The sequence below is a fragment of the Hemicordylus capensis genome, chromosome 6, assembly GCF_027244095.1.
Source record: "Hemicordylus capensis ecotype Gifberg chromosome 6, rHemCap1.1.pri, whole genome shotgun sequence".
In the NCBI taxonomy this organism is placed as follows: domain Eukaryota; kingdom Metazoa; phylum Chordata; class Lepidosauria; order Squamata; family Cordylidae; genus Hemicordylus; species Hemicordylus capensis.
The window spans coordinates 51,978,173-51,995,287 of NC_069662.1; the positions used below are offsets into that span (position 1 = coordinate 51,978,173).

The 17,115-nt window shown below is 46.1% G+C and overlaps 1 protein-coding gene across 2 annotated transcripts in view; it reads right to left on the reverse strand.

Annotated features, from left to right (window-relative positions):
• Positions 1-17,115, reverse strand: part of MAP3K14 (mitogen-activated protein kinase kinase kinase 14) — a 50,355-nt gene that overhangs the window by 22,566 nt on the left and 10,674 nt on the right. For both annotated transcript variants that reach the window (XM_053265082.1, XM_053265083.1), the window contains exons 2-5: positions 5,146-5,421; positions 4,358-4,427; positions 3,264-3,477; positions 1,385-1,993 (exon numbers count right to left, since the gene is read on the reverse strand). In XM_053265082.1, coding sequence (XP_053121057.1) covers positions 1,385-1,993; positions 3,264-3,477; positions 4,358-4,427; positions 5,146-5,401 — 1,149 coding nt within the window. In that variant the 5' untranslated portion in view covers positions 5,402-5,421. The remainder of the gene's footprint in view (positions 1-1,384; positions 1,994-3,263; positions 3,478-4,357; positions 4,428-5,145; positions 5,422-17,115) is intronic.

The following is a 17,115-nucleotide window of genomic DNA, read 5'->3' on the forward strand; positions in this document are numbered from 1 at the left end:
TATCTAGCAGTTATTCAAGAGGATGTAACTTACTTTAGTACTGTACACATACTCCATGTACCTCTGCTAACTGGTCAGAGACACCTTTTAAAGTGATGACTCTCTTATCTTTAGCAGTGGGGAAGCAACTGACCCTATCCAACCCCAGCACAGCACCCCTCTAGTAGCTGTTGCTGGTGTCTCCCTTGTGTTTCTGTTTAGATGCTAAACCCTTTTGGGACAGGAAACCATTTTCTCATACATCTTGCAATGTAAACTGCTTGAAATCTTTTTGTTGGAAGGTGGAATATTTGAATGAATGAATAAATAAATAAATTAATATTTGGGGCACAAGGGAATACCTGTCCACTTTTACCTCTAGCAAAGATCATGCCCAGTAAAATCAGGAATTGGTATCTCACAGTCCTTCCTCTGCTCTCTAGAAAGAAAGTGGTATTTTTCTCCAAGGCACCCTAGGAAAAACCAGCCCTGCTCTGGTAATGTGCTCAAACAATTCAAGGGATGGGGTACACATTCTTCAAAACAGTCCATACTGCCCTTCACTTTAATCCCTCTCTCAACAGAGAACTTAAAAGTGGGTTTTTTAACTGAGAGCTGAACTACAGAAATATTGTTTAGTATAGCCCTTCCTCAGCTATGCCACTAGTCTGCAGATGAGGGAAACGACAGGTTTGAATCTGAACTCCTCCTTCATAAAAGCCTGTTGAAAACCAGCATATCAGAAGGAAAGATGGTAGCCTCATTCTTTGGGGTTTTTGTTTTTTTAAAGACATAGCTGTTTCCCTTTCCAGCTACTTTTGCATTTGGTTTTCATTTTCATTTTATAATATGGGGAAGCATGTAATCCTTATCCTACACCTGCAGTTTCATGTGACAGAATCCAAGAAAGCTGGGCCCATGTGAGATGTCTCACAGAGTCTGGCTTTGAAGTAAGCATTAATTTAAATATGGCACAGCTGTGCTTCCCTATGTCCTAGAGTGTGGTGCAACTTGCACAGGGCACTTTCCAGATTGCACACTATCACAGTGTCGTAACAGGTCCCTTAAGTGTGCTTCTGAATTGCCTGTGTTTTTGACATCGCAGCCCCTGCGCTGTAAGGAAGGTGCCGTTCATATTTCCGATGCCTTCTTTCAGATTTTATTGCTGCGTCACAGCCCTATAACATAGCATCTGCGTTGCAAAAAAAAAAAAAAAACCCAACCCAAAAAAAGCTATATTTGCCCACTGTAAGAGGCTTGCCCCCTTACAACAGATCTCTAATGCAGTTTGAATTTGGCGCCACAAAACATTGCAGTTTACGCCGCTCTTTGTGGTGTAAGGCTCGCAATCTGGAAAGCACCCAGAAGAGCATGCAGCTGGCATCTCCTGTTTCTGAAGGCTCACCTCTAAAAGCAGCACACCTTCGTTTTCGTCCATCTCCTGAAGCCGTTCCTTTGAACCTGATCCACCTCCTTTCCAGGTCTTGGCCAAACCTGCTAAGTTTCTTGGCTCCCCAAGTATTACACTCCCTTTCAAGGCATCCACCAGAAATTCATCCATCAAAAGTTTGTCCGGGGTGGTTTTTGCAGAGTGATGGATGCCTTTGGAGCAGCTCTGCTCCAAGCTCAGGCCTGACAGTTTGCACTCGCCATGTACACATAAAAGGTCATCAAAGAGATAGGTCCCTAGAGGGTCATGTTTCAAGGCGGGAAGCAGGTCATCACAGCCACAGAAATATGAAGGCAATCTGCCATAAGTGAAGGCACGTAGAGTCTCTGACTGAGGGACCACATTGTCTTGCGCGTGGGACCTCCAAACGTGGCTCAAACACTGAGCAGGGCTAATCAGCTTGTATAGCTCTGGCTTGCCTTGGTCCTTCAGGAAGGGCAGCTTGCCAGCAGGCAGAACTAGGCCAGGTTGCTCAAAGGGAGTCAGATCACAGGCCAAACCTTTATACTTCTCAGAATGCCATGAACTGCTACTGAAGAGAGTCCCCAAGTGGGAGTCATCCTCCTGGGAGAAAAAAAAGGGGAAGAAGAGTTAAAAGAGCAGGAAACGCTACCAACAGAGCTATCCCCCCAATACAAGTCCCATTACCGGGGCTGGAAAGTTATTTCGAAATTTTCAAGAGCCAGTCCTGGAAAAATACTGTTTTAATTGTGTTTTAGTAGTTTTAACTTTTTAAATTTTGATTGTCGAAATGTTTTAATCTTTTATTTGCTGTTTTTATTGTTCTGTAAACTGCCCAGAGAACTTGAGTTTGGGGCGGTATATAAATTAAATTAAATTAATTAAATAAGGGAGTCAGTAAAATAACTACACTGTCTGAAAGAGGGGAAGGGCATGGCTATCAGGGAGAGAAGCTGCAGGTAGAGGAGCTGGAAATGTAACCAAGGGTAGACTAGAGAGGTACACAAGAGCTCCAAAACTTATCCCCAACAGGAAGAAGCCACTGAGACTTCAGCAAGAAGAGCCCACACATTTCCAACATCTTGTCTACAGCCACAAAGAAAGTAGGGACTTGGCTGAATATATTTTTTTACTGAGATGAAATGAAGAGCCTGGACAGTTGCCCCTGTCCCACCACCCCTTGTTAATCCCACCCTGCACATATTTGTCTTTGAGCAAGAGGTAGGTGCCGTTCATGCTGAAGTGCTATTATATGCAGGGGAGCAACAGCAGGAGAGAGGGCATGCACCCATCTCTTGCCTGTGGGTAGGGATGTCCACAAGCCGGTTCGGCACCTCCTCTGGGAAGCGCCAAAGTGGCTTCGGCACCGGCGTCCAAACCAGCTTGACGGGGCAGGCAGGCGGTTCCCTTAAGGAGCCAGTAAGGAGCTCCTTACCTGCTCCTCGCTGCCCTGCTGCTTTTCCAGGTGTGGCTTCTGGTCCCCAATCGGCTGTGCAGGGCTATGGCACAGCTCCCTGCAGCATTAGCACGCACATGGCCGGCACGCCATGTGCGTGCTGACACCATGCAGAGGCTGAAGGGAACAGTGCTGCAGCCCGGAACAGCTGGTTGGGGACCAGGTGTGGCACCCAGAAGAGTGGAGGGGTGGGGAGGAGAGGTAAGCTCCTTAAGGGGACCACTCCCCACCCGGCCAGCTCATGCACAAATCCTGTTTCCCACAGTGGCCCGTCAGAGCCTCTGCGAAGCCCACAGATAGAGATGTACACAAATGGCTTGTGCATGGGCTGGCAGGGTGGGCTGGATCCAGCAGGGCTGTCTTACATGGAGGTATAGTCCCAGAGTATGGTTTCAGGCAGCACAGGAGATATCCTACCTGCACTGGGATTGGCACACAGCTTTCTTGCTCTGGAGTCCTTGGTTTTTGAGTTGGGAAGGCTGTTCCCTTGGGCACTGCATGGCAGGGTCTTCTCTTTCTCCGCTTCTTCCGGGCTTTGCCACGATGCATGGCCCTCCGGTAGGCTGGGGCAATTTTCCCTTCGGTTGCATGGGCCACATTGTTGGGGATCTGATCGAGGTTGCAAGATCGGCTGCCACACAGAGAAGGGTATTGCAAAGCCAGAAGATCAAGGTGAGCTGTGGACTTGGAACACTAAGTGAAGCAAGGCCAGGTGTGGGGGCTAAAAGGTAGGAAGGGGATCTGTGAGGAGGTAAAAGCTGTTGGGCAGAGAAACGCAGGGCAGGAGCAGAGCTAGGAGGAAGGCCCTACTCAGAATAAGGGCTGGCAGTTAGCAGGCTGGATCTGGGCCAGATATGACCTGTGAACATTCATGCAGCATCTCGAATAAAAAGGAGCATGGCCATCTCTAGCTGAACTGAAAGTACAGAACACCAGAAGAGTCTCCCAAGGACAAACACAGGAGCAAAGACACTTCTGGACCACAAAGTGGAACTGAATTCCACCTTGTGCAGTGCCAAGCACAGTATTAAAAAGGTATATAGATAATAAACTGCTGGAAACACTATTTTTAGACTGGTATCCCGAGTCTATTCTTAGAATACTTTTCATATTCAGGTTCTGACAACCAAGTAAAAAACATGTAGATAATTCTGACATATACAAAAGTGCATCTTTCATAACTAAAGAGACACACGTGCCAAAACGGGGGGAGGAGAACTGCTTTTCACAAATGCTTATGCCTCTCCCCTTTTCAGTAATTTTTTTGGGGGGGGGGGTAAAATCAAAAAGGGAACAAAACTGTTTGTCTACTTGGAGTGAGGCCCATGAGCTGCAGGAAGCATTACCCTCGCTCTGAGCTGGACTGGTTTGCCCTCAATGATGCTGCCATATCTTCACTACGCAATCCCAGATTGGCTGAGAACACTCCAGGGAGAAGACACACACACACACCCGGGATTGCTGAAATTTTGAGTCTTTACTACACGTCTTCACAGAGCAGATCTCCTTACCTGTACTGCTTGGTGTCGGCAATAAAAGGCCTCTCAGAGAAGGTGGGGCTGAACTCCTGGCTGTTCTCACCTAGACAAAAAGCCAACAAGGCCAGTACAAGCCAGAGTGACGCAGGGATTGGAACACCACAGCTTTTCTATAGCAATCAACAATCAGCTTTTCTATAGCAAATAATTATGTAGGAACTAAGTGTCAAAGAGACCACAAAGGAGGATTTTAAATACTCTGAGGGGGGGGGGGGGGACATCCAAATTATACACTAAAAATAAGATTATGTTGACCAGAATCAAAATAATGCACAACTGGCTCCAAAATGCCCAGTGAAGCTTTAAAGTTGTGTTTCTCCACACACGCATACACTTGGAACCTGAGGGGAGTTTCAAAAGCAATCTGCAATACGGCATAGGGGAGTGCTGTTTAAAGGGAAAACACACACCTCTAAGTCCCTGGGCATGCCTAATGTAGCTCTTTGAAACTGTGCTGAACAGTTCCATGCCTTTAAACTACATCACTTATGCTTCCAAAGCTTTTGGAATGTTTCAGCAAGGGCTAAGATGTAGGTATCAGGAGATATGGGGAGGACAGTGTGCAAAGCAGTGGCATTAATGGGGCATGTCTACTGAACAAGCTGGACCACTCCAGCTCTACATCAATGAGTCTGATGGGAACTGCAGTTCTGTCAGAAGGCTAGGGATTCCTAAAAGACTTCTTAAGATGGAAAAACAATGATTTAATCCCACTCACAAGCTGATATTAGCCCCCTGCTAGTGTTCCACTCCCCACTTACATTCTGCCTGGGCAATGATAGAGATCGAAGCTAAGCTCCCTTCCCCTCTGTCTTCCTTGGCAGTTCCTTTGGCGATCACGTCACTGAAGATCTTCCACGGCCCCTCAAAGACATTCTTGTCTGGATCCTCTACTTTGCAAACGCTGCTCTTTTTCTCACTCGTGACTTCCTGTGGACCTTTGGCTTTGGGGAGCTCCTTTGGGTGCCCGGTGGCCGGGGCTGGAGTGTCCTGGCATGCAATTTCTATCACCGCCATTTCTGAATTTCACCAAGGTGCTGGAAGGCAAATCCCACCAAAGAAATCATTAGAACAGATTGTTTTTTGTTGTGGTTTGTGTAATGCAATCCTACCACCCTTTCTAAAACATAGAATTTTCCCAAAACAGTTAACCATATATATGAACATCAAAAATAAGAACTCCGGGCTAAAAAAAAAACGAGTACATGACAACAAAGCAGCAGTTAAAAAACAACAACAGAGCACTCAGCAGCACCAGGTGCTTCTTCCAGACTAGAATCTCAAAGGGCTTTGGTTCACAAGTTTCTCAGGCCGAGAACCAGCCAAACTAGCTAATGTACAACAAGCTGGCATTGGTATACTATCTGTCTCATACAGCTTGAAACATCCTGCCTGAGGCAAAATCTTATGACTTGAAAGTAGGCACCCTACAATGTTGTACACGACCTGGTCCAGGAAAAAGACAGCAGGCAACGTCCAGACTATGTTTGCCATGTCTAAGCATCACTGAAACAAATGAGACCAGTTATTCGTGGCTAACTTAGCCATGACTGAGTCTGGATGGTGCCTGCTGTCCTGCCTGCCCTGTATTTCTTGTTCTGTGGAACCAAGCTTGCTACTAAGGCTTTGATACAACCAGCCACAATTTATCTATGAAGACACAATTCGGGCTGGTTGTATGGGAAAACTGTTCCTGCTTGAATCAAACAAAAAGGTGGAGAGCTTGGAGATCACATGCTACTGTCATTTCCCAAACACTTTTTCTGATATAGTTCCCAGATGCTTGTGACTATCCTCTCTCTTACAAGACATTAGAAAACAAGATCTTCTCCATTAAACACACTGTCCATAAGCTATGGACAGAATAAATCTTCAAACCACCATCTTACAGTACAGGATCCAGGAACAATACTCCACTTCTACACAGGAGAAGAGATAATTATTTATATGTAAATGACAAGAACAATATTTTGGGGGTCTCAAACTAGTCCCCCCCTCACTCCCCCCCCCCCCCAGTTCCTGAGTCCTTCTGAGAATGGAAGAGGCAGAAGGACTTGGGAGCCCAGGCCAGTGGCGGGGGGAGCAAGCAGTGCTCCTGCCATAAACCCGTCTGCGTTTCTGGAGCCCTTCTGCCTCCACCGGGGCTGGGAGCAGGCTGAGAATGAAGACACACATGCGCCCTGTGTCTCCATCAGGGCACATGCGCACCCTCACTCTCAGGAAGCTTCGGCCCAGGCGGAGGCAAAGGGGCTCAAGAACTGGGGGGGGGGAGTGAGCGGCAGGTGGGGGGAAGCAAGTGATGTCCCCACTTTCGCGGCAGCGGCAGCACAGCAGATGCCCTTCGGCTCAGGAGCCAAGAAGGCAAGTGGTGGCAGGAAGAGAGAGGCAGCACACCTGCAGCAGCGCGCTGCTTTATCACTGTTCCTGCTGCTTGCCCGCCCAATCGCAGGGGGCAGAAAGCTGGGGGAGGGGGGCGGCTGAGGGCCTGTGGCGTCAGGCATTAATTTACTTTTAATTAAATGCTTAAAAATAGTTACATTTTCATTTGATTTTCCATTTATTTAATGAATTAATTAATATTTAATATTAATTAATAGTCAACACCCTAAATGTTGGGCCTAAAAATTGACCTCACCCCCCTACACACCCAGTCACGGTTGGTTTTGGCCCACCAGGGCATTTGAGTTGTGCACCCCTGGACTAAAAGGACACAATGCAGCAATTTCGCTGAAGCAGAGCAGGTTTGGGTCTGGCCACTGCTTGGAACCCCATGTACACCGCATTCCAAGCTTCTTGGATGAAAGGCAGGACACAAAGAGCATATAATAAAGTTAAACAGAACTCTAGGTTTGGGTGGAGGACTGCACACCTCCTTAACACGGCAGGGGGGCTCAGGGTGTGAGCACTGCTGCAACCTTCTCCTGCCCCTTCTTAAATTCTACCAGCATAAATATGGCTGTCGAAGAAACGTGGCTGTCTAGCAAGTACCCAGAAGACACTGCTCCCAGCGGGGAGCCTCAGGGGACATGCACGGTTGCATAGCACCTAGCCCTGTCAGCCATTCCATTGCTACTATTTCCCCCTTTAAGAACATAAGAACAGCCCTGCTGGATTAGGCTCCAGTCCAGCATCCTGTTTCACACAGTGGCCTACCAGATGCCTCCAAAAAGCCCAAAGGTAGATGGTGAGGGTTTGCTCCCTCTCCTGCCATTGCTCCCCTGCAACGGGTATTTAGTGGAACCTTGCCTCCGAGGCTGGAGGTGGCTTTCTTTGCTAAGCCTCCTACTGACTAGAAAGTTATCAGCGGGGGAAACAGATGCTCGAGAAGGCAGCTGAGAGTCTGCATGAATGTCAACAAGCCATATTTAGCCCAGGGCCAGCCTGCTAGCTGCCAAGCCCTACTCCGAGTAGGGCTTTCCATGCTCTGCTCCTGCCTTTTTCTGCCCAGCAGCTTTTACCTCCTCACACATCCCCTTTCCCCCTTTAGCCACCACAGCTGGCCTTGCTTGACTTGCAGCTCACCTGGACCTTCTGGCCTTCCAAAACCACCCCACAACTTTGCACCAAGCTTCGCTCTCTGGCAGAAAGCCCGTTTCCTCCAGTTCCTGCTGCCAGCGCTGTTCCTATAAAGCACGCCCACATCTCAGTTCCCGACATCAACAATGCTTTCTGGGCAGGTAAGCTCATCTCCTCCAGCGCTCTGAGTTGCAAAGCAGCCAGATCTTAACTGGGTGTCAACTCAGCCATTTCTTGCCTCACAGCAGCGGCAAGAATGCCACAGATATTTTTGGAAGCACCTTGTGTAAACATTTCCTCCTTGATATGCAGAAGGGAAGCTTGGCCTCAACAGCGAAACTAGCTCATTCAATTGCCCTGTTCTAGAAGGAGCAAATAACTACCCTCGTGTTCTCACAAATAATCTCTTCAGTTAAGCAAAGCTTCACTTCTCTTCTTCCCCAAAGAGAAAAGAAAGCAGAAGTGTTCCTTCTTTCTGAATCAATCTGCGAAAATGTCACAGCGTGGGGTGCTCTTCTCAGAGTGCCTCTATCCACTACAGGAAGCGAGGGCTACTTCCTCTCTACAGGCTTCTTTACACATATCAACGTTTTATTACCCTGAGATAGCCCCTGCCTGCTCAAACAAAGAACTCCAGAGTGTTTGAGCCACACAGCCATGTACAACCTTAAAGGCAAAGAAAGATATCATGGCATAAGTCAGTGATTTCTAACCCACAGCGGTTTATGCTATACAGGAGGATCTTAATACTCGCAGGGGTTCCAATCCCAGCTGCAGCCGTGAATATGGAAACCGCTAATATTGAGGCATTGAAGTCGATGGAATCATGGGGGTTAGGTTCCCAGTTGGCCAGAAATTGCTCAAAAATGGCCAGAGATCAGCCAGGTTTTGGGGGGGAAACATGGAGGGGGGGAGCTCCTTACCATGCTTTTCTGCTCCCTCAAGTCGTGGCTGTGCTCCCAAATCAGCCGAAAATCACTGGGTTTTTGTGTGTCCCCCCCAAACAGAGCCCTTTTGTGGCTCCAAGAAACAAAATGGTGACCAGAAATGACCTCCACGGTAATTTCTGGCCACCCCGACCTGCAGATACACAAGGCTGACGTGGTCCCATCCCCCCGCCATTTCCCAGCGTATGCCAAGGTTGGTTGTCTTTTTCCCCGACTGTGGATACGCAAATCCTCAGATAATGAATCTGTGGATAATGAGGTTTCCCTGTACTCCTTGTTGAATATCTTGGAAGAGCATCTGCATGCTTTCAGGTTCCAAGTTCCCTCCCTAGAATCTCCAGATAGGACCGGGAGAGACTCCTACCTCTAACCTTGGAGAAGCCGATGCCAATCTGGGTAGCCTAGATGGACCAATGGTCTGACTTGGTATAAGGCAGCTTCCTATGTCCCTGTATTCCTAAAGTATGTGAAGCAGTCTGAAGTGCTATGTAACTGCTAATAATTATTACAGTCTACATGATTGTTTGAGAGGCAAGTCAGTGGGGGAGATCTCTAATCATGCCTGGCATGGTTAATTCTCAACTCATTTCAGCCTCAGATTCACCTCCTAAATGTTGGGGACAAACAGGGGATGGCCTTCTCTCTCCATCATTCCCTCGAAGTTAGCCACAATCAAGGAAGCATGCTGGTCAAGCTGGACCTCTGGTCCAATCCAGCAAACCACCCTTAATTATTGTTGTTATTTAGCATGAAGCACCTAAAAAAAACTAGAAATTGTATAGGACAATTTCTTTATTAATAATAATAAGACAGCTTCCTATGTTCCTGTGACACAAAAGACAAATATTGTCCAATGAACTTGCAATCTAATTTAGAATTTTTAAAGAGAGTTTATGAAAATCCTGAATAAGACCCAAAACAGACCGACAGCTTCTGAAAACCACAGAGCAATCCTATCCCCAGGAGCTTTCCCATACAGGCTTTATTTATTTAATTTATTTATTTATTCATTCATTCATTCATTCATTCATTCATTCATTCTATTTCTATACCGCTCTTCCAAAAATGGCTCAGAGCAGTTTACACAAAGAAATAATTAATAAATAAGATGGATCCCTGTCCCTAAATGGCTCTCAATCTAAAAAGAAACATAAGATAGACACCAGCAACGGTCACTGGAGGTACTGAGCTGGGGGTGGATAGGGCCAGTTACTCTCCATCTGCTAAATATAAAGAGAATCACGACGTTAAAAGGTGCCTCTTTGCCAAGTTAGCAGAAGTGGGTTTACCAAGGGTTTACTGAGAAATCGAAGTTGCCCTAAAAATCCAATGCAAGAAGTGGATTTTTTTACCCCGGATATTATAAGGCTACACTCTAACGTGCACTTTAAAAAAATCCCAAATTGTGTGTTAAGTGCTCCCCACTAGCTCACAGAGACGAGGTAAGTTTGGCCAAGATGTTAACACACCCACCCCCTGCATTCCAGAGGAGATGCGAACTGAAAGTCAGGTGTGAAAAACTTCCATCTTATGCTGGCTGGAAAACAACAACAATCAAGGTCCTTTATGCTGCTGGAGCTAAAGATATGGCAGCATCAGGATCAATCCCAGCACAGCCCCAGCTGCACTAGTGCAAATGCAAAGACACCATAAGAGCCCCAAGTCAGTGGCACTGGGGGTGTGGCAGGGAAAGAGTGAGCCTTGGTCAGGATCCTATGTTCCTCTCAGACCTCAGCTGCAACCTGCGAGGGTGTAAAACCACACTGGCAAAAGTTAACACATTCCCATACACCCAACTGAGAGGCAAAAACCACAGCCACCTCTTCCTCCCACTCTCCTCCTCAGCCACAACAGAACATTTGATTCCAGCTAACTCTGCAGTGAATCATAGCATGCCACCAGATGGGCACAACAGCCCATTCCTACAAATGTTTACCCAGAAGGAAGTCCCACTTTACTCCATAAGACTTTGTAAGCACGGAATGACAGACTAAGCCCCAGCCAACACATCAATTACCAGGGGATGCGTCCTGGGATTATACATTACTCTGTCCTCATGTCTAGAGAACTTAAGAGTACACAAGTGGAAACTTCTGTGATGGGAACTCCCATGCAAGGAGGACACATCGCTGGTACTCTACACCAGATAAATAACCAACAGGAACCGCAACTCCATTCTTCCAACTTGAGATGCAAAGTCAAGGCATTCCGCACAGGAGATCAATGCCTCAAAGTGGCTTCTGTAAAAATCTCCCATTTGTCCTCCTCTCCCACTCCCAATCCATCACAGTACTGACTTAACAGTTCTCCTTCACCCTGTAGGCAGAAATATTGTCTCCCAGAGAGAGGACACGGGATAAGTATGCACTGTATAGAAAAGGGGAGTCCCGTTGGCCATGAACCCACAAGTGCAAGCACGCTCCTGCCATGTACAGGTAAAGGAAGACAGCTACCTTTTGGGGGGTGAACACCAGGCATTCCACTGGGGGGTCCACTTAGCCAATCCACTGACTGGCAGCAGCTCTCCAGAATTTCAGACAGAAGTCTTCCCCAGCCCGGAAGATGCCTGAGATTGAATGTGGAACCATCTACATGCAAAGCAGATGCTATGGCCCTCCTCACGCTTCCCATAAGAGCGCTCATTCAGGATTAAAAACTGGAATTTCCATCTGTCCTGTGCTGTTCCAGTGGGCTACAGCTGCATATTAAGGCCCCCTCAGTGTCTGAGTCTGAGTAGGCCTGTAGGGGATTTCAAAACATCCCATTATGTTTCTTGCTCCTGGGACAGTGTAGTTAGGGGCAGGGATTGACAAATCTCAGGCACCACCAGGGAGCCATGGCACCTAGAAATTTAATCATGGTACCTAGACTAGGATATTCAGAGTTATTCAATAAAATATTGATTTGTTTTTGTTCTGTTACTTGTAAAGGGTATAAAGACAAACACATTTGACCTCCCCCCTCCACAATGTCCATCACTACATCTGGAAATTTTGTCACATGTCCATTGTCTGGCTCCTATAATTTTGGGGGTGGCTTCTAGATCCAAAGGCAGATTGTCAAGGCCTGGGTTAGGGAGGTTTTTGGCCTGCCTTAACCCCTTTTTAGAATACAACATCATAATTGCTAAGTAGGCAACTTTTGCCTTGTGGTGGTCCATTTTGTCTTTCCACATGGTGAGGCTCAAATCCCCCACTCCTGATTCTCATTTCAATAGTCTTTAAAACTGAGTCATCAGTTCGTGATGCTGCTCCTTGCTCTTCCCTGAGGCGGGTATATATATGTGGATCTTGCTCCTCACACAGACACTGATACATGTATTCTCCTAACAGAACTGGAACCTTTCTCCAGGAGAGCACATGGGTTCTCCATGCATGCTTCCTTCTGAGTGCTCTTTCTTTCCAGTGTGTTTGAATGGAAAAAGGATGGTGGTTTGCAAGTGGTCTGTGCTTGTGCTACCAGGGAATTCAAACTTCCTTCTGCACAAAACCCTAAATTGTCGCTGGATTCTTGTTTGCTATGTCACTGCACTGCAGAAGATGTTGCAGTGTCTTTGGCTGCCAGGCCATGCTTTATGTGTGTGCTATGTGGGGTGTTATCACAGGGTTGTTCTACCATAGCAGGGCATTGACTGGGTTCTACAACTGGCTAATGTAGGAGGCATCAAAGGCACATAAAGCTTGACTGCAGAATTGTCATAGATTCTGGAAGAGTGTGTTGGTTACTCTGAAGTGCTATCACTTAGCTGTTCACCTTGCTGCTGAAAGCACATAGGGCCCCAATCACCTTAGCCCAATGTTATGCTGATGTTAGCATTCACCAGTGCAGTAGGACCATAGGATCACACTGTCATTACTCAAAGTACTTTTAAAAAGAGCATAACTCATACAAATATCAGCTGGCAAAGAATTCTACCTACATTAGACAACCAAAGGAAATACATGGAGACATGAAATAAAGAAGAAATATGAAGTTGGACAAGCTTCAAAGAACCCTAAGGACCCTAGAACTAAGAAGAAGAGAGAGGAACATCTGATCAAAAGATAAGAACATACAAACAGCCCTGCTGGATCAGGCCCAAGGCCTATCTAGTCCAGCATCCTGTTTCACACAGTTGCCCACCAGATGCTTCTCAGAAGCAAACAGGCAAGAGATGAGGACATGTCCTCTCTCCTGCTGTTGCTCCCCTGCAACTGGTATTTAGAGGCATCTTGCCTCTGAGGCTGGAGGTGGCCTATAACCACCAGACTAGCAGCCATTGATAGACCTGTCCGCCATGAATTTTTCTAAGCCCTTTTAAAGCCAACCAAGGCCATCACCACAGAACTGATGGCAGACATCCCATGACAGTGAATTCCAGTGAATTATACACTGTGTAAAAAAGTACATCCTTTTGTTGGTCCTAAATTTCCTGGCCTTCAGTTTAATGGAATGACCCCCAGTTCTAGTGTTGTGAGAGAGGAAGAACAATTGTTCTCTGTTCATTCTCTCTAGTCCATGCATAATTTTATACATCGCTATCATGTCTCCCCATAAAGGTAAAGTGTACCGTCAAGTCAATGTTGACTCCTGGCGACCACAAAGCCCTGTGGTTATCTTTGATAGAATACAGGACGAGTTTACCTGAAGTAACCTAGGTTCTGGAGGAAGGAAGGTGTTCCAAGCCCCTGATCATCTTGGTTGTCCTCTTATTTATTTATTTATTTATTTATTTATTTATTTATTTGATTTATATACCACCCTTCCTAAAGTGGCTCAGGGTGGCTTACATTAAAATAAAACACACAACAATTAAAATCAAACACCATTAAACACCATTTAAAAGCAGATTAAAATTAAATTTTAAACTAGATATTAAAAGCCAGGCAAAAAGATGGCTCTCCTGGAGGCCTCCAAAGAAGATAATCCTCTCCTCATATCCATGAGGAGCACATTCTACAACCTAGGGGCAACAACTGAGAAGGCCCAATTCCAGGTCACCTCCAGATGAACTGGTGGCACCTGAAGACAGAGCCCTCCTGATTATCTTAGTGGGCAGTGAAGATGTTGTAAAGAAAGTACTCTTTCAGGTAACCCAGACCTAAGCCATTCAGGCCTTTAAAGGTAATAAACAGAACTTTGTACTTTGCCCGGAAACATATTGGCAGCCAGTGCAAAGGTTAAGAACAGGCATGTGGTCTCTCCAGGGTACCCCAGGGACCAATCTGGCTGCCGCATTTTGTATTAACTGAAGTTTCCAAACTACATACAAAGGCAGCCCTGCATAAAGTACATTGCAGAAGTCTAACCTGGAGATTACCAGCTGGTGTACCACTGTTTTCAGGTCATTCTCTCCTCAAGGAACGGGTGGAGCTGTTGAATCAATCGCAGCTAGTAAAAAGCACTCCTGGCCACAGACTCAACCTGAGGCACCAGGTGAGGCCCGGGTCCAAGAGTACTCCCAAGCTACAAACCTCTTCTTTCTGGGGGAGTGTAACCTCACCCCCCATAAATAGATAGGAAGTTCTATCCCATCTTCCAGATTATGACCCCCAACAATAAGCACCTCCATCTTGCTTTGATTCCGCTTCAGTTTATGATCCTCATCCAGCCCATTACTGCTTGTAGGCAGGCATTTAAGGGGCTAATGCCATTTCCTGGTATTGATGTCAAGGAAAAATAGATTTGGGGGTCATCAGTATATTGATAACATCCAGCACCAAATCCCTGATGACCTCACTCAGCAGTTTCATGTAAATGTTAAAACGCATTGGTGACAGAATGGAGCCCTGAGGGACTCCCTATAATAGCTCCCATTTTGAAGAGCAACAGCCATGTGAAATCTACCCAAGACATAGGAGCATAACCACTGTAAAACATTGTCTCCTATCCCCAAATCCCTCAGGCAATCCTTCTAGAAGAAGGATTCTAAAAGAAGGTATCCTTCTAGGATACCATGCTTGATGGTATCAAAAGTTCCTGAGAGATCCAAAAGAACCAGCACAGTCACATTCTGTCAGTTCTGTGGTGAAAGTAATCTATCAGGCCAACCAAGGCTGTCTTGACCCCATAGCCCGCCCAAAAGCCTGTTCATCAGTTTCTTCCAATACCGCTTGGAGCTGGTTACCACCCTCTCAATCATCTTCCCCATCCATGGGAAGTTGGAGACCAGACCTTTTCCAATTCTACACCTTCTTCCTCTTCTGCACCTTTTCCAGTTCTAGAATGTCCTTCTTAAGATATGGTGACCAGAACTGTATGCAGTACTCCAAATGTAGCTGCACCATAGATTTGTACGTGGGCATTATAATTATAATTTCCAATCCCATTCCTAATGATCCCTAGTATAGAATTTGCTTTTTTCACAGTTGTCATGCACTGTTGACATTTTCAGCAAGCTATCCACCACGACCCCAAGATCTTTCTCCTGGTCAGTCACTGACAGCTCAGACCACTTCAGTGTATATGTGAAGTTGGCTGGGTGTGTGTGTGTGTGTGTGTGTGTGTGTGTGTGTGTGTGTGTGTGTGTGTTGCCCCAACATGCATCACTTTACACTTGCTTACACTGAACCACATTTGCAATTTGTCACCGATTCGCCTAGTTTGGAGAGATCCTTTTGGAGCTCCTCACAATCTGTTTTGGATTTCACTACCCTAAACAGTTAGGTGTCATCTTAAAATTTGGCCATTTCACCGCTTACCCCAACTTCTAGATCATTTATGAATAAGTTAAAGAGAATTTGTCCCAGTACAGATCCTTGGGGGATCCCACTTCCCTCCATTGTGAAAACTGTACATTTATCCCTACACTCTGTTTCCTGTCCTTCAACCAGTTACCAATCCACAACTGAACCTGTCCCCTTAACACATGACTTCTAAGATTATGCAAGAGCCTTTGGTGGGGAACCTTTTCAAAACCTTTTTGGAAGTCTAAGCAGGGCTGAGGAAATCCACTCATCTGAGATGAGTGAAAAATGATGCCTGTCGAGTGAAAAAAATTCTGATAATGTACTATCATATATTGCAGTCTGGCACCCTCCCCTTGCCATCCTTGCTCCTTTTTGGTCTCCTTGGAGTGGCAACACTCAAGGTGTCCTAAAGGCATGAGAGCCGAAATAGACGTGATTAGCAGCTAGTCCAGCTAATGGAACACATGAAGGAAGCAAAGCAGCGGAAGGAGCAGCTGGAGGAAACTCCCTGCTTCACAAGACGAGGCACAGCCACTTGCACTCTGGGTTCTTGCATTGTTTTTGTGCTGGCTCTGACAGGCAGCAGCAAATTTTGTCATGGGCAGAAGTGCTACCTGCCCCTTTTTTTTTGGTGGTGGGGGTTGCTGCCCTTATCCCCTTTACTGACCAGCCACCCAGTGATTAGAACAGGCAGGCTGACCCTGGCTGGTAAAGAGGAGTGGCAGCCAAGCCAGCAGCTTCCAAGGGCACTTGTGAGTCCCTTTCTTTGAAATATGTTGGCTTGGCACCCGCAGCCTTGGTTTGTTCAAAAGATTTCAGAAGAGCAAAGTGGAGCTAACTGAGGGAAGGCTGGGGCTCAAGAGCACAAGCTCCCTCTGGAACACATATCTGGGTATTCCGGAGTAAAAAATAGTGCATTCAGCTAGTGGCAGGATTGCCCATGAAGAACTTGGTATCTGCAGCTCAGTGGGAAGTTTGTTGTTTAGAATTTTTTCAAAAACAAAAACAACAACCACAAAGCCCTGCAAAATCAACCTTTCCCTGTGCATATTTTGAAGCAGAAAAGTAGTGCATTCAGCTAATCTGATTGGCAGGATTGCCCATGCAAAATTTGGTACCTGCATCTCTGTGGGAAGCATTTTATTTGCAATTTATTTAGTATACCGCTATAGCTTGAGGAATCATCTGACTAGTAAAATTTCTGTCCAGCTGGTAAACTTAGCCAACATTTCTTCGCCCCCGAATCCAAGTATACTATGCAAGACTTGCGCTTGCAGAAGCCATGCTGGTTCTCTTCCAGCAAGGCCTGTTTTTCTATATGTCAAATAATTTTGTCCTTAAGTATACTTTCAATCAATTTACCCACACTGAAGTTAAGCTAACTGGCCTGTAGTTTCCCGAATCACCCCTGCATCCTTTTTTGAAAATCGGAGTTACATTCGCTACTTTCCAGTCCTCTGGTATGGACAAGTTACATATTTTTGCTAGATCAGCAATTTCACATGTGAGTTCCTTCAGAACTCTTGGTAAGTAGCGGATGCCATCTGGCCCTGGCGATTTGTTAATTTCAAGTTTTTCAAGTCAGCTTAAATTTAGAACA